This window comes from Camellia sinensis, chromosome 1 (assembly GCF_055761805.1).
Source record: "Camellia sinensis isolate YWXY chromosome 1, ASM5576180v1, whole genome shotgun sequence".
In the NCBI taxonomy this organism is placed as follows: domain Eukaryota; kingdom Viridiplantae; phylum Streptophyta; class Magnoliopsida; order Ericales; family Theaceae; genus Camellia; species Camellia sinensis.
In genome coordinates, this window is record NC_138961.1 from 239,620,421 (window position 1) to 239,642,497 (window position 22,077).

The 22,077-nt window shown below is 36.3% G+C and overlaps 1 protein-coding gene across 1 annotated transcript; it reads right to left on the bottom strand.

Moving 5' to 3' along the window:
* Positions 1–15,658: 15,658 nt before the first annotated feature.
* LOC145822895 (protein FAR1-RELATED SEQUENCE 1-like) lies at positions 15,659–16,096 on the bottom strand. The gene has a single exon (XM_082921356.1). The coding sequence runs from the start codon at positions 16,094–16,096 to the stop codon at positions 15,659–15,661; it is 438 nt and encodes a 145-aa protein (XP_082777482.1).
* Positions 16,097–22,077: the final 5,981 nt, after the last annotated feature.

The window sequence follows — 22,077 nt, forward strand, 5'->3', positions numbered from 1 at the left end:
GATTCGTTATGCAGAAGTTCAAAATTAGCTATACAGTCTCAAAAGCATAGGTTTACGAGTCTAGTCTAATCACATAGACCATTCAATTTTTACCAATCAAAGTACACGGTCTCACAAATTATAAAGTTCATCATTTAGGGTGCCCAACTTAGTCACACAACCACAGAGTCATAGTCCCGGTAGTTTAGTCAATAAAGACAGTGATATAACAAATCATCATGAGCATAGGTTTAGATATATATATATGCATGTACAAAGTCAATCAATATTCCCACTACGTATTTCACAAATTCCCAAATGGAGCAGATGCATACAATAAATAAGGTATTGATCCTATGGGTCACATGTAGCAGATATGAAAGAATAAGCCGAACCGAATCAAATAATATCCCAAGCAAAGATGTACACATACACTAGTTTAGAATCAATCAATACATAGGCATTCGTTTATAAACATAATAGATACATGGGATAACAGTCGCAGTATTCTGAGTGTTTTCTGGGACGAGTGCATTTACTCTATCCTGATTAGCAATTCCTGCCATTGGTACGAATCCAGCTGAGACAGCGGGTCTATTCACATTTTGTTCAGTTCAGGGACAGTTCCTTACCGTATGGTCCATTTCACCACATCTATAACAAGCCCCAGAAATTCAATAACAAACTCCTCGATGTTTCTTACCACATTCGTTACATGTTGGTGTTGTATTCCTTGTAAAGTTTGAAGTGCACGATGATCTTGTATTTTTCTTTTTAAATGATATTTTCTTTGAGAAAAAGCCTTGCCTCTTGCTTCTCCATTCAGAAGATCGTTTCATGTTAGCATCGGTCATCAGTGTTCGGTCTAGCACTATAGCGATCCCGATTTTCCCTTCATTGTTTAATTGTATTCCGGACTCGGTTCCGTGGATGTGTTGTTGTCTTATTCCCGTTTCTGTCCTTTACTCTTTGTATATGAGTTTTAGGTCGTGTTGGGCAGGTTTGAAATAGGTTGGTTGTGTTTGGAAACCAATGGTTGATGTCCAGATTTTGCGCTTGACGCTCGAGCGGACCTGTTTGTATATCAATCCGAAAACAGCTTTTTGGATCACTTTTTTTGGGCCATTCTCTCTCTCTAACTTTTCGAAGCTTATGCATGATTATACTAGATTTATCTCATTAAGTAAGATACATGTACATCAATTAGATGGTGACTAATCATTAATGAATGCACCTATATATACAATGTATAGAAGACTAATGCTAATACATTGAATGTGATGGATTTATTATGAATGAATCTTAAAGATGCATTATGTAACTATTATGAATATGTAAGATACATTAATCTATCTAATGAATTCATTAATATAGAAGATGCATTATGTATCATGAATGTATGAGATACATTAATCAATTTAATGAAGTTCATTGAATGAATAACTTGAGAGTTTCTCTCTCCAGACTACATCTTCTCTCTATAAATACATCTAGTTCTAGTGATATTCTACCCTAGTTCCTTTGTATTGAGTGTGGAGCTTCCCTTGATCTTCGTTTTGATCCGAAAAATTGTGGGTTGGAACACATCCGAGTATCTTCATCATCTTCTTTGAGTCTCTTCATTTGAGGTAGGGATAACTACTCATTTTTATGATCTTTGACATAAACTTTTGGTCATTTTGATTTAATGTTGAAGTTGGGTGATTTTGGGTGGTAGGGTTTCAACTTGAATAAAGAGGGGTTTTGTTATTTTGACCAATATATGTATATCTTGGGTCTTAAAATGAGCTTATTGATTGTTGTAGACACTGCATGGTGATTAGGTGAAATAAAACTAATCAGTTGAATATGTCATTGAATATGACGGTTGGAATAATACATCGAATTTGTGTATTGATTGATCGTTTATATGATAATTGTTTATATACATTGTATTGTGTGGGAGGAGATAGGGGATGTACTCCACGGTTTGGGAGGAAATAGGGGATGGACTCCTAAACCGGATTTTATTTGGGAGGAGATAGGGGATGGACTCCATTGATACAACAAATCTGTGTATCATTTATGAAGTATGAAGTGTTTTAATATGAGTTGTTATCTCATGAGAATTGTGAAGTATGGAAGTGTTTTATTATGAGTTATAATCTCATTTAAATTGTTGATATTGGAAAGGATCATGGACATACTTGTCATGGATTTGGATTGTGCTGTATGTTGGTTTATATGAGTTAAACATTTATCAAAATGCCAATGTTTTAGTTATTGCTCATATTATGTTTAGCATATCTCTACTGGGCGTTGGCTCACCCTATATGGGACATCATTTTCAGGTCCAGGTGATATGCCACCTCCAAGGATGTAGCTTGGGAGGTTGTCGAAGCTGAATGCTTCCTTTTTGTGATTATTTTGTGTGTAAATCAAGTCAAGGGCTTATTTTGCGTTTTGAGTTAGTACTCTCTTCTTTGTAACCAAGTGTTGGCTTGGAAAGGTGTAAGCCCGTAGGGCAATTTACTTTTGATGTCAACATATCATACTTTTGTAATGAATACTCTGATAAATAGAAATATGCTTAATCCTCTTATGTCTATGCATGTCAAGAATGTGGGTTTATCTTGTATATTTTTGAGGGCGTTACAACTTGGTATCGGAGCGTACCGGGTTTGAATACTTTGGGTACGTGGGAAGTGATTATCATCACAATGGGTTTGTCTCGCTTGTTAGAGACTTAGATGTATGATATTATGTGCTTATGTGATAACATGCTTATGTGACTATATGGGTATGGGATTTGATTTCTAGGATGCTGATTGAATCCTTGGGTTTCTATGAGTCTTGATGGAAAAGCACTTGATCAATGTTGTTTCTAACCAGAACTCTAGCAACGCCTCGTGACTATCATTATCCGAAAATGAAATTCATAAGTGCTTATGTGATTATGTGCTTACGTGGAGTGAATAACAATTGTCCATGTATTAGGACGTGAGTGTTATAGCTTTGGCACATTTATGAAAGTGCTAACGTTCTTTGTTACCTTTATTAGGATGTCAGGATGAGGACGTGGAGGTAGGCGAGGTAGACGTGGTAGGCAGGAAATGCCTATACCGGATGAAATTCCGGCGCAGTAGGAGGGTGTTGGTCAGGCCAATATGGTCGAGCCAGTAGGACAACAGGCCATGGGCGCCTTAGCCCGTGAGATGGCAGGAGCTTTGAGAGCATCTATGGACATTCTCAGAGCTGAGAATCAAGTCCAGGCTCCGGTTGTTGATGCAGGGCCTTCTTTTCTGAAGAGGGAGTTTTTCCGGTCTAACCCGGACGAGTTTCTGGGGGATCCGAATGAGCCTCTTAAGGCTGATGAGTGGCTGGAATAGATGACAAAGACGTTCGAGATGCTAGGCATCGAAGACGGGGTATTGAAGGTGACCTTGGCAGCTTTCCAGCTTAAGGGAGATGCGGGTCAGTGGTGGAAATTCACGAGGGGTCGTATTGGTGGTACTTGGGAGGCCTTTGTGGATGCTTTCCAGGAGAAGTTTCTGTCTCCCGCTGTTAGGGAGAAGTTGAGAGATCAGTTTTCCCAGCTTTTGTAGCTGAATTCTTCAGTGGCCGAGTTTGAGGCCGCGTTTACTAGTTTGTCCAGGTTTGCACCTGAGCTTGTGGCGTCTGAGGAACGCCGTTGTCTCGAGTTTGAGAAGAAGCTGAGGTATGGGCTCAAGATGAGAGTTGGGGGTTCTATGATCCGAGAGTATGGGCGTCTTGTAGATGCTGCAGCCCATATGGAGATTATGATGTGTGAGAAGGAGGAGAGGTTGAAGGGCTCCAAGAGGAGTCAGGATGGCCAAGGTGATGGCAGGAGATAGAGGGGTCCTAACCCTCAGCAGTCTCAGGGTGGCTTTGCTAGATCGACCTTTCCAGTGCCGAGTACAGGCTCCGGGAGAGGCAGCCAAGGAGATGTTACATGTTACATGTGTGGTCAGCTGGGCCACAAGTCTCTAGCTTGCCCGCAGAAGGGAGGAGAGCAGAGAACAGCTTCATTTTCGGCTCGACCTCAGAGCCAGAGTCAGGGCAGAGGCCAGTCCTCATGTTATCAGTGTGGTCAGGTGGGGCACCTGAAGAGGTTCTGCCCGCAGTTGAGTGTTACATCTGGTGCGTCTAGTTCGAGGCAGACGTAGAGTTTTCAGTCAGCACAGTCAGTTCAAGTCTCGAGGGCCAATCAGGGCGCCTCATCGTCTCAGTCGGTGCAGCAGTCTTTTGCTCCGAGAGGTGAGCAGGTAGATCAGGGGCCTTCAAGGCGTGTGTATGCTGTTACCGCGCAGGATCTTGTACCGGCTCCGTCTGTTTTGAGAGGTACCTTCTTGTTTTACAACTCAATTGCTAATGTGTTGATTGATACGAATGCATCTCATTCCTTTTTATCTGGTGCATTTGCATCTGTTTTGGGGTTGGAGTTGGCACAGTTAGCATCTCCTATATGTGTTGTCTCACCTGTTGGGGGTGAATTGATTTTGAAACAGGGGTGTCGGGGCTGTGATATAGAGGTCGCCGACCGCAGGCTTCCATTTTCTTTTGTAGTTATGGCTATGTCGGGTTTTGATGTAATTTTGGGTATGGACTGGTTATCGTCATACCGGGCTGTTATTGATTGTTACCGTTAGAGGGTCACAGTATGTACCTTGAGCAGGGATTTTTTCCATTTCTTGGGGGATTGGGTTGGTAGTGTGTTGCCACCGGTGTATGATCCACGAGGGCGGAGTGAGCTTAGTGGTCTTCTCGCTAGCCTTATGAGTAGTGAATGTGATGAGATCCGGATTGAGTTGCCGAGAGTGGTTTGTGAGTACTCGGACGTCTTTCCCAAGGATCTTGTTAGTTTGCCACCCCATTGAGAGATCGAGTTCTTTATTGACTTAGTGCTTGGCACAACACCGATTTCCATGGCACCTTACTGTTTTGCCCCAGCCGAGTTGAGTGAGTTCAAGATTCAACTCCAAGAGTTACTAGATAAGGGCTTTATTCGTCCTAGTGTTTCGCCGTGGGGAGCACCGGCGTTCTTTGTTAAAAAGAAAGATGGTGCTTTGAGACTTTGTATCGATTACCGAAAATTGAATCGAACTACGGTTAAGAACAAGTACCCTATGCCCCGTATAGATAATCTATTTGACCAGTTGAAAGGGTCTCGTTGTTTCTCTAAGATAGACTTGAGATCGGGTTACCATCAGTTGAGGGTCAGGGAGGAGGATATTCCAAAGACGACATTCCATACGCGGTATGGCCACTATGAGTTTCTGGTGATGCCTTTTGGGCTCACCAATGCACCGGCAGTGTTTATGGATTTGATGAACCGGATATTCCAGAAATTCTTATATCGTTTTGTAGTCATTTTCGTGGACGACATTCTGATTTATTCACCTTCTGAGGAGGAGCACGAGGAACACTTGAGAGTAGTGCTTGAGTTACTTAGAGCCCATAAGCTATATGCTAAGTTTGGGAAGTGTGAGTTTTAGCTAGGAGAGGTCAAGTTCTTAGGCCATGTAGTCTTCGGGAAAGGGGTGTCTGTTGATACATCCAAGATTGAGGCAGTCCAAGATTGGGCACAACCTAAGAGCGTTTTTGAGATTCGTAGTTTTCTGGGATTAGCTGGGTATTACCGCCGGTTTGTGAAGGATTTCTCCAGGCTAGCTTCACCTTTGACTAGATTGACACGGAAAGGGGTCAAATTTGTATGGAGTGAGACTTGTGAAAAGTTGTTCCAAGATTTGAAAGGTAGACTTACCACCGCTCCGATTTTGATTATTCTGGAGAGAGGTTTGGGTTATGCAGTGTATTGTGATGCCTCACGAGAGGGTTTGGGTTGTGTGTCGATGCAAGAAGGGAAAGTGGTAGCCTATGGCTCACGTCAGTTGAAAATACACGAGAAGAATTACCCTACACATGACCTAGAGTTAGCAGCTGTGATTTTTGCTTTGAAGATTTGGAGGCACTGCCTTTATGGTGAGAGATTTGAGATGTTCTCAGATCACAAGAGTCTGAAGTACCTGTTTACATAGAAAGACTTGAACTTGAGGCAGAAGAGATGGATGGAGTTTATTGAGGACTACGACTTTGAATTACATTACCATCCGAGGAAGGCCAATGTTGTGGCCGACGCCTTAGCAGGAAATCCATTAGTGATGTAGCTTGTATAGCCATCCGGGAGTTGGAGATGTTGGGTGCACTTGGCGAGTTTGATTTGCTTCTGGGCGAATCCGTTGAGGCTGCGGCCTTGTTTTTTGTTGTTGCGCAGCCTACACTTGTAAGTCGCGTGTTAGAGGCACAGAGAGGTGACCTTGTGGTAGAATCCCTCTAAGAGAAGATCTCCAGTGGGAAGGTTGAGAAGGGTTTGATTGTGTATCCCGACCTGAGTGTGAGATACCGAGACCGTCTGTTTGTGCCGGAGTCTTACCGAGAGGAAGTACTCCGAGAATTTCACCATTCACACCTTGCGGTGCATCCGAGAGGCACCAAGATGTATCGTGATTTGGGTCGCCAGTTTTGGTGGCGGGGTATGAAGAAGGATGTGGCAGTTTTCGTGTCTAAGTGCCTTACTTATTAGCAAGTGAAGGCCGAACATCAGAGGCCAACAGGTTTGTTGCAACCCTTGCCTATTGCCGAGTGGAAGTGGGAGCATGTCACTATGGACTTCGTTGTAGGTCTTTCGAGGACTCAGCGGGGTAGTGATGCTATTTGGGTGGTTGTAGACCGGTTGACTAAGTTGTCGCACTTCATTCCTATGCACGTGAGAGATTCGGTCGATCATCTTGCCAACTTGTATATTCGGGACATAGTGAGGTTGCACGGAGTCCCAGTGTCGATCGTCTCAGATAGAGATCCTCGTTTTACTGCTAGCTTGTGACAGAGTTTGCAGAGTGCCTTGGGGACTAAGTTGACTTTTAGTACGGCTTATCATCCTCAGACTGACGGGCAGTCCGAGCGTACTATTCAGATCCTCGAGGATATGCTTCGAAGTTGTGTTCTTGACTTTAGTGGGTCGTGGAAGAGGCACTTGCCCTTGGTGGAGTTTGCCTACAACAACAATTTTTAGTCGAGTATCGGTATGGCACCGTTTGAGGCCTTGTATGGCCGACCTTGTAGATCTCCAGTTTGTTGGGCCGAGGTGGGTGATACACCTTTGTTGGGCTCGGAGTTGGTGAGGGAAACGACGGAGAAAGTTGAGCTTATCCATAGGAGGCTTGTTACAGCCCAGAGTCGCCAAAAGAGTTATGCCGACCGTAGGAGGAGGCCTTTGGCATTTGAAGTGGGTGATCACGTCTTTCTGAAAATATCACCTAAGCGGGGGTTGATGAGATTCGGTAAGAGAGGGAAGTTGTCCCCTCGGTTTATAAGCCCTTTTGAGATCCTTGAGAGGATTAGTGAGGTCGCCTATCGTTTAGCTTTACCGCCGCAGTTGTCCGGGATACATGACGTGTTTCATATTAGTATGCTTCGGAAGTATGAGCCGGATCCATCGCATGTATTGGATTGTACCGACTTAGAGGTAAATGAGGATGCCTCGTATGAGGAGAGACCGGTACGAGTCTTGGATAAGCGAGATCAAGTCTTGCGAAGCAAGATGATACCTTTGGTGAAAGTTTTGTGGAAGCATCACGGAGTGGAAGAAGCCACTTGGGAACGTGAGTTGGAGGTCCGTGAGAAATATCCGGACTTGTTTGTTAATGTTTAAACATGTATTGGGAATTTTGTTGTATTGATAAACTTTAAGAGCATTGAATATGTCTTAAGTTGTAAAACATTGTATATGTTTCGGTTTATGGAAATATTATGGAACTTGCCTTGAAATGGAAGTTTATTTTAACATTGCATATGTTAATTCGGTTTTAGAAATGCAAATATATTGATTGGCATTGAATATGTAATTGAACTGTGGAAAACTTGTGTTGAAATTTTTGAATTTCAAGGGAATGCATGTTGATGACGCATGTTGTAACATATGTTGTAATTTGCCTCATGAAAAGAGATGGAACGACCGATAATGAGTCAAGTCGATAAATATTGAATTGTAATATCGTTGAGAATTGAGAAATCATATTTTTGAAACTTATTTATCTAATTTCGGGGATGAAATTCTTTAAGGGGGGGAGGTTATAGCGATCCCAATTTTTCCTTCATTGTTTAATTGTATTCCGGACTCGGTTTCATGGATGTGTTGTTGTCTTATTCCCGTTTCTGTCCTTTACTCTTTGTATATGAGTCTTAGGTTGTGTTGGGCAGGTTTGAAAGAGGTTGGTTGTGTTTGGAAACCAATGGTTGATGTCCAGATTTTGGGCTTGACGCTCGAGCGGACCTGTTTGTATATCAATCCGAAAAACAGCTTTTTGGATCACTTTTTTCGGGCCATTCTCTCTCTCTAACTTTTTGAAGCTTATGCATGATTATACTAGATTTATCTCATTAAGTAAGATACATGTACATCAATTAGATGGTGACTAATCATTGATGAATGCACCTATATATACAATGTATAGAAGACTAATGCTAATACATTGAATGTGATGGATTTATTATGAATGAATCTTAGAGATGCATTATGTATCTATTATGAATATGTAAGATACATTAATCTATCTAATGAATTCATTAATATAGAAGATACATTATGTATCATGAATGTATGAGATACATTAATCAATTTAATGAAGTTTATTGAATGAATAACTTGAGAGTTTCTCTCTCTAGACTACATCTTCTCTCTATAAATACATCTAGTTCTAGTGATCTTCTACCCTAGTTCCTTTGTATTGAGTGTGGAGCTTCCCTTGATCTTCGTTTTGATCCGAAAAATTGTGGGTTAGAACACATCCGAGTATCTTCATCACTTTCTTTGAGTCTCTTCATTTGAGGTAGGGATAACTACTCATTTTTATGATCTTTGACATAAACTTTTGGTCATTTTGATTTAATGTTGAAGTTGGGTGATTTTGGGTGTTAGGGTTTCAACTTGAATAAAGAGGGGTTTTGCTATTTTGACCAATATATGTATATCTTGAATCTTAAAATGAGCTTATTGATTGTTGTAGACACTGCATGATGATTAGGTGAAATAAAACTAATCAGTTGAATATGTCATTGAATATGACGGTTGGAATAATACATCAAATTTGTGTATTGATTGATCGTGTATATGATAATTTTATATACATTGTATTGTGTGGGAGGAGATAGGGGATGTACACCATGGTTTGGAAGGAGATAGGGGATGGACGCCTAAATCGGATTTTATTTGGGAGGAGATAGGGGATGGACTCCATTGATACAGCAAATCTGTGTATCATTTATGAAGTATGAAGTGTTTTAATATGAGTTGTTATCTCATGAGAATTGTGAAGTATGGAAGTGTTTTATTATGAGTTATAATCTCATTTAAATTATTGATATTGGAAAGGATCATGGACATACTTGTCATGGATTTGGATTGTGCTGTATGTTGGTTTATATGAGTTAAACATTTATCAAAATGCCAATGTTTTAGTTATTGCTCATATTATGTTTAGCATATCTCTACTGGGCGTTGGCTCACCCTATATGGGACATCATTTTCAGGTCCAGGTGATATGCCACCTCCAAGGATGTAGCTTGGGAGGTTGTCGAAGCTGAATGCTTCCTTTTTGTGATTATTTTGTGTGTAAATCAATTCAAGGGCTTATTTTGCGTTTTGAGTTAGTACTCTCTTCTTTGTAACCAAGTGTTGGCTTGGAAAGGTGTAAGCCCGTAGGGAAATTTACTTTTGATGTCAACATATCATACTTTTGTAATGAATACTCTGATAAATAGAAATATGCTTTATCCTCTTATGTCTATTCATGTCAATAATGTGGGTTTATCTTGTATTATTTTGAGGGCGTTACAAGCACCTCAACATATTTTGTGACTTCTAATACATTCATTTGGTGCTCTTGCGCTGGTGGTGGCAAAGGTTCTTGTCGTAGCAGTAATTGATGTTGTTGTCTTAAGATCTCTGCCATTTCTTGTACTATTCTTTCAAATCTATCAAGTCGGGCTATGGAAGAGTCTGCCAACTCATATGCCCTTGTTTTCTCCATGATCTACATAACTCGTATTAAGCCATGCCAAGTACAGAAATGCCCAGTATAGAAATAAACACAAATGCACATAGGCATATTGTTTCATATTCACATTTTACGTATCGTCAAGACACAAATAATCACCTATATTCATACTTATCAGATATCGCGTGCTGAACACTTACTAGATAATTGCACACTTAACCATATTCATATTCCACATATACACCCATTTGCATAATCGAATGCACATAAGCAACAATTCATGATTCACATTTTCATATACTTGCATTATAACAAAACAAAACTAGCTTGTATGCATTAACATAACAATTCATATCTTATGTAACCAGATGTTCTCAATGCATACAAGTATGTACTTATCAAATGGATGCACCTTAAGTCTTTTCTAGACACCTTATGGCTCATTTCGACAAGTGCGTGAGTTATTAACTTATGCTCTGATACCACTATGTCATGACCCGAACCCGCCCCTATAGGTTAGGATCATAACCGGCCAGTAATAATGAGATTACCTATGGCCTCAGACAGAAATCAATTAAAAATTAATAATATGGGCCAGATACGAAAGCAAAACAATAAATTTTGCCCAATGAGCTATGCATATATGGCAAAATAAAAACTTTCCACTTATATAATAACTCACACCCAACAGAACATAAAAGATTATACATATCCAGGATCATTCAGAAACTGGGAAACTAAGAACCAAGGTTTATATACAGGCCTGGTCTTACATGATCGTCAAAAGTAAGCAAAAGAATATCAAATAAAAGCCCCGTGTGTGTCACGACCCAACCCCAATGGCTTAGGGTTAGAATCGCAACTTACTAACTTATTCTAATTGTAGAAAATTAAACTGCGCAAGCGGAGGCAAACGGAAATAAAATAATTAAACAGAAAGTTACTTCATTCTACTAAAAAAAAAAAGTACATCCATAGGCTTTTATTATTTTATTATGCAGCGATCGGCCATCAGAAAAAACGACAGGAAGAAAAGAAAAGAAAAACAAATTAACGGGTCCGCATCAATTTCTTGCACAGATTCCACTACACGAGGTTATGGGTCTTCCTTACATCTCATCACTTGAAAGGGTAACAGCTATAAGCACACAGCAGAGTGAGAATTATTATGTCAAGAGTATAGAGAATACAAAATAACCATGGATAGTTAGTTAAGCCAAAACATTTACATAATTTAATTTGGTAAATAAATCATTTAAGTGGCAGAAACTGAAATACATAAATTATATAAATAAATAACCATAACCACGGTACAGAATAGAGGTCACAGAAGTGACAATCAGAACAGAGATCAATGGATCCATGACAAACAGAAGACCACAAAGTGGCCAATGGTTATTTAAGTCCCCCAAGGCGTGGAACTCCCGTGGTGGTACTTACAAAACATAATTGTTTATAAAGTCATAGTCAAATATATACAAACATATCCATGGGTTTCATTTTAAACAAATAGAGTTCAGAAAATAACCCATGTAATTGAAATATTAATATAATTTATAAAACATAACTTGTATAAAATAAATTATGTTAAGTCAAAACATACGTAAAATATATTATGGTGACTCAAGGTATAATATAATTCACCTTAATATTGACCCTTAGCCTTACTTTCCACTATCACAACCTTCTCCAGTATCTTGCGTGCCTCTCCTTCTTTTTTTCCTTTTCTTTCCACAGATCTTGATCAACTCCTCCCTCTTTATAGGGAGGTAAAAGCACCATGAGGCCAACACGTGGCACAGCTCGAATCCCTCCCCAGATTTGATCATAAATCACCATGGATTTATACTTATCTTAATGAATATTTATGATAATTACACTTTGACCCAGTTCTCTAACATAACTATATAAACAAATTAATTCCTAATTAAATTACACTTTATCGCATACCAATAGAAAATTTATTATTAATTTTACTCTTACTTTTATATTTATTTATTTACTATCTTTAACTCTAATTTGGCCCAACTAGTATTATAATTCCATATTTGTGTTAATTTGGCCCCAAATAATAATCCCTAATTAATCCCATATTTGATAACCCAACACCAAGTTAGATTTTTTAATTTATTTATTATTATTTATTTAATAATATATTATCACATACCACCATAATTATGTTTATATATATATATATATATATATATGTGTGTGTGTGTGTGTGTGTGTGGTATTTAATTAAACAATTAGGGTGTCACAGTGCATGAGGCAACCTTGGCTAACTCCAAAATCTCGAGAATCTTTCACAATCTCACTAAGGCTAGGGCTAGACATCCCACTGCTCACCTACATACATATAAATACGAAATGAGATAATGCCCAGTGAATAATACTAGTGTAAAGAGGTTAATGAATGAGATTCATACATAAATAAATCATACTTATAATTTAAACATTTGAACTACTATCCTCATTCATATCAGATTTATAGATCATAACAAAGCAAAACGACCTAAGGTCCAATACATCATATCCATATACAAAACGACCTCAGGTCCAACTCATATACAAAACAACCACAGGTCCAACTCATATACAAAACGACCTCAAGTCCATTGTATGCAAAACGACCTTGGGTCCATCTATACAAAACGACCTTGGATCCAATATTCATTCATAGAACGATCTCAGGTCTAATGGATCCATATACAAATGACCATCGGTCCTTCATATCATAATACCAAACGACTTTGGGTCCAACATTCTAATATTCATAACTATGTGCATAGTCACATTCATGATCATGATCACATCCGTATTCATATTCAAAATGGCCTTTGGTCTAATCGATTCCTTATTCAAAACGACCTTTGGTCCATTTAACAATCATACAAAACGACGTTCGGTCCAATTCATATATAAGATGACCTTTAGTCTCTTGTTAAATATTTCAAACGACCTTAAGCCCAATTTGTATCCGTGTCAAATATACCAAACGGCCTTGGGTCCATTGTGTGTTCATACAAAACGACCTTTGGTCCAATCTTATAATTTCATGCTTATCAATTACGTTTCAAGTCTTTTACGAATCAGACAGGTAGAATACTCATTCATAATACAAATTCATGAGTTCGAAAACTTACCACATAGGTAGCATTTAGAAAAGAACATATATGAAAATATTTTTGCTAAGATATTACTCACAATGTTCAGAGTGTTGATTCGTCCTCGTGGATGCTCCCACACAATTCATAAACATACACAAATCGGATCACAATACTATTTAATCCAGTCATTGTTTAATTCTCTTGGGCTCCTTTCTAATCCTTTAATTCATTTAGAATGCACAATGTATGCCTAAGAGGGTTCAAATCATGAACTTGCATGGCTTATCCACAACTTTAGATAATACTTAGAAATTCTTTCAAAAACATGGATTACAAGGTTTATGCTCCAAGGATGAAACTCAACGTTCAAACCAAATGAATCTTTTCTCTCTTTCCTAATCATTTACTTATGTTGTTTCTTAGCTTATTGGTCCTTAATAAGTCATAATTCATGCTTAAGAATGTCCGGAAAGAGATGGAAGCGAAGATATGTACTTAAACCATCTTTTGAAAACATGTTGAAAATAAGTTGTTGGCTAGAGCCAGCTTTTCGTGGCTAGAGCCAGCTGAAGGCAAAAACTGAGCTCGCTCGTACCACCACTTCTTCACTCGAGCCATATTTTGCAGAGTTCAAAATACTGGGAGCTCGTAATGTTGGCTCGAGCCACCACTTGGTCGCTTGAGCCAGCTGCGAATTTTCTGGGTTTCAAAATAGAAAATCTGAGTTCCAAAAATACATTTTAACATGTAAAAGCTTGCATAGTCATTTCAAACTCATGAAAACACTTTGATAATCATAAAAACATTTTAGAAAACTCAAATACATGATCATCCATAAATCATTTGCTCAAAGCCTCATGAATTCACCAAAATTGAACTCAAATCTTCATGCATGTGAGGATAAATTTCAAAACTCTTTTCATGACTTTCCAAACATAAAATTAAGCTTCCAAGACTTATGAAACAATGTTGCATGTGCAATATAACTTCCAATTTCATCATGAATCATAGAATTCAAGCCCAAAATGATAAAATTCTACATATTCATCTTCTAAATTCAACATGGATGACAAGGATCATGCTCGAGAGTATGAAACTCTTCCAATTCATGAATTCATGTATTTCAAACCTTCAAGACTTAGAAAACATGAATGCGTGTAAGCGACAACTCCCAATTCAACACGATTATCAAAGTTCATGCTCAAACTTGAAGAATCAAAGCAAATGCTCAAAACATGAATTCATGTATATACAATTTGATCTCAATTCCTACAATCTTTGTTCAACCCACACATTTAATCTCATTATCTTCTTAAATCCACAACTTAACTCCCAAATTGAGGTTTAAATTCTTACCTACTATATTCAATGAGGCTAGGTTTAGCAATTTCTTGAGCCTAGCTTCCAAATTCTTCAATCCTCCAAGCCAATTCCTCAAGATTGAGCTTTTCTGTCTCTAAGATGAAGATTTCTCTCTCTAAATAGCTTAATCTCAGTAAAATGGTGAAGATGAGCTTAAAATTATGAGCTTAGGCACTAACTCAACATATATAGAGTGGGTGAATAGCTTAAGCTACTTAAGCATAATTAAGACTAATCAACCTAACTTAATTTAATTCAATTTAATCTAATTAATTTGATCTGAATCAATTTTAATTAAATTTCACTATAGGCTCTAAAAATTATGCTGAACACAATAAATTAATCAATTTTGGTTTCTGACGCCTCTACAGCCCTCAATTTCGGACTATAGCAGAAATTGTAACAGATATGTCTACAATCAATACATAGGCATTCAAAAATCACATAAAACACATAATTAACATCAAATTTCATATCAAGCACATTAACACTTATATAATTAATGAGTTAACAGTATAATACGGAACGGGGTTGTCATATAAAGTATGTAAACAAAAATTTTGAAAAAAAGAAAAAAGAAACATTATTTAGCATTTTCTTAAAAGGTTGCACACAAATAAATATTACCTGAATAAAATTACTACCTATGACGAAACGAGGTTGAGATTGACCTTGGGAAGTATAAACAGCAGCACCAGACTACATTGCAAGGCAGAATTAAAGATAAGAAAAATTAAAAGTATTCAGATAGTTCATAATTTCATACAACTAGTGAGAGGACTCAATGAAAGGAATTCATAAAACTAACCATGGAAAGACTAAATTACTATTAAATATTACCTGAATAGAATTATTACCCATGCCGAAAAGAGGCTGAGATTGACATTTGGGAGTATAAACAGCAGCACCCTACATACAACGAAAAACCATAATGAAAGTGGGTCATTAATAAATAAATAAAATCATTGTTTTAGTTTATTAATCTAGTGTATTTTAATCATATGCAATTTTTCATGTAATTACCTGAATAGATTGCACCCTTTTCTTCTTTGCAATAGATTTTTCCATCCCGCCTTTAATCCTCCTTCTTCCCTTACTAGTTGATTCTCTTTTCTTGAGTCCCTTAGCTTAGATTGGACAATCTACTTCATCACTCTATGGGCATGTGTTACTTGATGAATTTCTCAAATCAGTTACCTCCACTTGACCACAAATGTGGACACTTAATTTGTCTTCAACCATTATACTCAATTCTTCACCTTTTGAAACTGACAAATGATAAGTTTCTTCACTTTCAGCGGCTCTACTCGCTATTGCTCTAAACATAGTCATTAATGAGCGATATCGGTCGCTTTGATGTAGTTTCACATCAGCCTTCACTTCATATCCACATCTATCTTTCACACTTTTAACCCGTGCTTTTTTAGTCCATTGTTTGAGTATATATTGTGGAGGAAGTTTTGTTGCATTGAATATATCTCTAAGCACCTTCACACAATGTCGACACAATATGTCCTTCACTTCAAACTTCCTATAACTATAACTCAAAGAACCATCTCTATCCATTGCCACATTCTTATCTTTAATTTCCATCTACCACTGTTCTTATTATGAATATGGTACTCTCACCATCATTAATAGTGCCTATAATGGATACTTCAATGGACTACACGTACTCATTTTGGAATTCCTCAAAAATTGTTTTGGCGTAAATCTCTGCCACTTGCTTTAACATCAAAGTTGGAATTGAAACCCTCAGCAATTTTTGGGACAATTTATACTCGACTTTCAATTTCTTATACCTCTTCTTATAGAGCACCCTCTCAAAATGCATGAAGAACTCCATCAAGTTATGGTCATAATACGATAATCCTTCAAAAATCCATTGAAGGATTCACTAAGTTGAGTAGTACTCATTCCAGCTGCCCAAGAATTCATAATATATGGCTATCCCCGTTTCTCCTTCAAGCGAAAAGTCTGCTCCAACCGTTGATTGTCGCGTGCATCATACTTATCAAGCATTTGGTCCCACTATATTCGGAATTCTTCTTCGTCATCAATGTCATGCATAAATTTTGAAAACACAGCCTTGACCCCTACATCATCAAAAATAGAACTTACATGCTTGATAACATTTTGCATCAAATGCCACATACAAAGTCGGTGGTTTGTATCGGGCATGACAAATGGAATGGCCTTAGCCATCGCAGCATCTTGATCTTTGAAAATATTTTTTAGAGCTTTGTTTGACATTGCCTCCAGAAAAATTTGAAATAACCATGTAAAAGATTCGGCAGTCTCATCATACATCAACGCTGCACCGAATATAACTGTTTCTCGATGATGATTAAATCCAACAATGATCCCAAAGGTCTATGCTCGTTATTTAATTTGTAAGTAGTGTCAAATGTCACTACATCACCAAATTGACCATAGTCCATGATCATTTGAGCATCGGCCCAAAATATATTACTTATCTGCTCTTCACAATCTAATTAGACTGCATAAAAAAATGATGGATTTTTTAGAGTTTTCTTACGAAAGTAATGCAACACACTACCCGCTTCTCCATATTTCAAATCTTTTTGTCTCTTCGATCTCAAATAATTTTTTTGGTCCAATTTCGTGAAGCTAAGTGATGCTCTTCCACCAGATTCCCTACCAAATAGCCCATAAAGCAGACCTAAGAGGAATTCTAGATTCTGAAGTCAATTCTACTTTAATTGCTTGGGTAGTAGATATTTTTCTTTGGGATGACAACATATGAATGCAATCTTGAGGCACAAGGTCATGATTATGATGTTCAACAAAATCATAAGCAATATATTTTCCTAAAATTCTATCTAACTTGATACTAAATCGGACACCACAACCACATCTTACCTCTTGTCTCAGATTTTTGACAAGTGGATCTCGTTTGTCAATACCCCGACTTCCCTCTTTGTAACATACAAACGTCCGTGAAGTCATCTCCTTCGTATGTTTGTTCTTGTTTGCATAGGCCTTCCTAATATTGAAGTCCACCTTTCCCCCATAGGTATTGTAAAAGTCATACGCAGCTTGTTCAAAGTTCAAATAACATTCCCAATTTCAACTTCCAACCACAATTGGCCAACTCATCAACAATATTATTTTCTTCCATTAACTGGAATTCAGTATCATACAAATAACAAGTTTTACCTATCCCTGTTCCTGCTATTTTTTTCTACAAATAACAAGGTCATTCATAATCAATTTCAGTATCATACATATAACAAGGTTCAACCTTGTTAGCTAGAATAATCAATTTCTCTCATATCAACAATACTATATGTGCTTCATCCTTGCTATGCTACACATTAATACTGCAAATCAATTTCTATGTTCTTGCTATTTTTACATGTCTCTCTCATATTTATAACAACAAGGTTTAACCACATTTATATTGAATTGCAGGTACTGGGGGTGAATTGCACAAATCTGAATCAAATATATATATATATATATATATAATGGAAGAAAATCATAAATGAATCCCCCGAAAATAATATATACAAATAAATGTGATTCACTATCAAAGGGGCCCTATTTAATTTATATATTAATCCCTAAAAATCTGAATCATATATATATATATATATATATAACAACAACAACAAATTTAACTGCAACAGATCAATTATCAAACCCAAGAATCAAACCCATTTCAAAAATCAATAACAAATCTAACCCAAGAATCATATATATATAACAACAAGAAATGACAATGATGATGAAATAGACCTCGTCACCACCACAATCTTGTCTTCCCGTCATCGCGTCTCCGCCGGACTCACCGTCGCTCGCCATCCTTTTCGTTACTCCTTCGCCATCGCGTTGCTTCGCCATCTCCGCCATCTCTTTCCTCTCTCAGTTCGTTTCTCTCTTCGTTTGCGTTCGTTTCTCCATCTCTTTCTCAGTTCCTCACTCCGACTTTCAGTTGCCTCTCACGTCTCTGCCTCTCTCTCTCTGCTAGGGTTCACTGACTGAAATAGATCGATGATGCAAAGTAAAGAAGATGATACAGAGAAGAGAAAATAGCCCAAATAAAAATTTTGAATTTAAAAAAAAAAAAAAACACTGAACAAAACGTGTCGTTTTAGGCAAAACGACATTGTTTTGGAGATCACAGCAGGAACAACTGTAGAAAACCATGGCAGATGATCTGGACTCACATAAAACAGTGAAAAAAAGCTAAAAAAGCCAAAAAGTCAGCTTTTTACTATCTTCCCAAAATACCACTCATTATATCATATATATTTGTTTGGACTAATTATATAAAATTTTTAATGGGCCTAACAATGATTATATATATATATATATATATTTAATTTGGCCCAATAGATTTTTTTGAGAGACCGTTTTAGACTGGGTCTCAAACAATAAAAAAAAGATTGGGTTTTGAATTTTTAATCTAATATAAAACTAATAAATTTGGAATCTTATTTTGGACCAAAATTTGGGGCCCTAGGCACAGGCCTTAGTGGCCTTAGCCCAAGGCCGGTCCTATTTCAAGTATGGTCCACTATAATGTTTCTAGAGTTTTTTTTTTTCAAATAATCCAAAAAAAACTAATTAGAGAATTGACCCATTTTTCAAACTATTTAGGAAACTAATCTATTTTTTGAAATCGCATTTTCAAAATGCGATTTTGAATTTGAAATTGCATCTTGAACATGCAATTTCACCTTAAAATCGCAAGTTGAAAATGATGGCGTGGTGAAATTGCATGTTGAAAATGCAATTTCAATTTCAAAATCGCATTTTCAAAATGCGATTTCAAAAATAGGTTAGTTTCTCAAATAGTTTGAAAAGCGGATCAATTCGTTAAATAGTTTCGTTTTTTGGATTATTTGAAAAAAAAAACTCAATGTTTCTGAGCCATTTCCATTGTGTAGTTCAATTATTATCAAATGTAGACACTTTTTAGCTCATAAATTATATTAAATTTTCAAACTCAATTATTTGATAATTAATTAGAATATCTGATATAACTCTTTTTTATATATTTTTTAATCATCTCATTTATATATTATTAAAACATCAACCATTTATGTACATATATTTACACAATTATTAAATTTACACATTATTAAAACATATATTTACACAATTATTAAATTTATATATCATTTTTAAAACATTAACGTTTTCTGTACATAAATTGCACTTTTCTATTCATAACAATTTTCTTGACAAATTTTAAGTAAAGTTTTTCTTCAACCCCTGGGAGGGGCACACCCATCACATTAATTTGGACAAGTTTCAGTCTCCACACCGAAAGTCATCCTAATTATGGAATTTGCTTTCCTACCGTCTTTTTCTGGACAATGAAAATAATGTAAAAAAATAATGTTATATATACTAATTAATGCATTAATTAGTATATTAATAGATGATATGACATAATTTTAGAGGTTTTAGATATTTGTAATTTGTATAATAGGTGAGGTCAGTAATAATAGTATAACACTAATTGATATATTAATGTATACATTAATTGATGCATATAGCACCACTGTAATGTAAACTACCACTTTCAATTTTTATTTTAGGACTAGTTCTGTTTCGGATAAATTACACTTTTTTTTTTTTTCCCTTTACGTTGGGCTACGTATTTACTTTAGTCCCTAAAAATTTTTTTTCTTACTTTAGAGTAAATTTGAATGAAGGACAAAGTGTATTTTTTCTCCAAAAAAGAAAATTCACTCCGTTGGCATGGAGTAAATTTTTTACTCCAAAACTTTTTTACTTTTAAAAAATTTATCAGTCTATATATTTTTTTTCTCTGATTTTGACTTAAGGTATATAGACTGAATACTAATTTCATCAAGGATGCATGACCAAATACAAAGTAAAATCCAATGGCCCAGATTCATCAACCTTTGTTCTTGGCTTTTGATTTATAACAATAAATAAATAATGTGCTTAACCTATTGTTGACGATTCTCTATAAATAAGCAGTTTGCTTATATATAGTGATGAGTCATCAATATTTCAACTCTAATGCATTATTATATATATATATATGTATGTATGTATATAACAACATAGCTATTATTTTTCATATGATTTGATTTTTCATAGTTAGGATGATTTTTTTGTAAAAAACTTTTTGTTTAGTATTTAACGTGACACAATTACAATTATTAGGCCAAAGTGAACAAGAGAAAAGCTAATCCACTTTCTATCATGATGTATGCCCAAGGAAGGTTCACAGTAATGTGTGTTCTTTTCCGATTGCATGCACTTCAATTTTTATCAAAGGTCTCCTATAACTATCTATTCACAAGTCCAGCAACGTATCAATAACGGAATGACTTTTCCACAATTGACGACTTAAATCGTACTCGCTTCAACCCCTATGCCTCACACACTATTTAGTTTTTGACGACGGCATGTTTGGTGGAGCTTTCTTAAATTAAAATTTGATAATCAAAAAGTAAAAATTAAAAGTACTCTTATTTCACTTTTTAAATAATTAAATGTTTTCAACTTATTTAAGTTATTTCTATCTAATAATCTATAACACTAAATAGTTTGGCACAACACAGGCTCCAAAATCAAAATAAACTAATATCACCCCCAAAAGCTGTAACAAACAGTCCCAGCTTCATGGTAGCGTTTGATTTAGTTTTTAAATTAATAGTTAGATTAAAAAATTAAAAAACATATTTGATTAATAAATTTTTAAAATTATTATTTTTCTCTTCTCTCTGCTTTTTTTTTATTAATAAATAAATCAATTTTTTTTCTCTCCTCTCTCCTCACTCATTCTCTCATATTCTACACATCAATCAATTAAATTTTTTCTCACACCTATTTATTCAACTACAAAAAAACAATAAAAAACTACAAATCATCCTAAAATTATTTTCAAAACTCATAACCAAACAAATTTTTAATTTTCAACAACTTATTTTTCAAAATACAACTCAAAACTCTTTCCAAAAACTAAAATAAATGGAGTCCATGTGTTTGTGATGGGAGATCAGTGTAATTCACTCTGGCCTCTTTTGGGAAGGCAAGAAAAAAATCAATTTATTGGCTTATTTGAGATCACAACATCTCTGTACTTTTTTGTATGTTTTTTTAAAAAAAGCCGGTAAGTCAAAAAAAAATATCTACTTCCGAAAATAGCCTCTATTCTTATTTTTTTGAGTCATGTACCTATTCAATTGAGTGTACACAACACTACTATAAAATTTTCAAAAGACCAAATAATCTAGAGAAGTGGGCTCCACGAGTGTTACTGCGTACCTATGCTTGCATTATGTCCAAGAATCCAACCCAAGTGATGCGACAAGAATTGCGAGATGTTTGGTGGAAAACTCGCCTTACCAATGAGTCGACACATGACAGTTGGCACACTAACAATCACATTAATTTTTGACAAGTTACATTTTAACTTAATTTAAAACTAAAAATTTGAACCCAAAAAAATCCATACAAAATCTTACCCCAAGCCACACATGAGCAGCACAATAATTTGGACAAGTTGCATTTCGTTTTATTAAAGCAACTCATCCATCCACATCTTCGAAATTTTCATGACT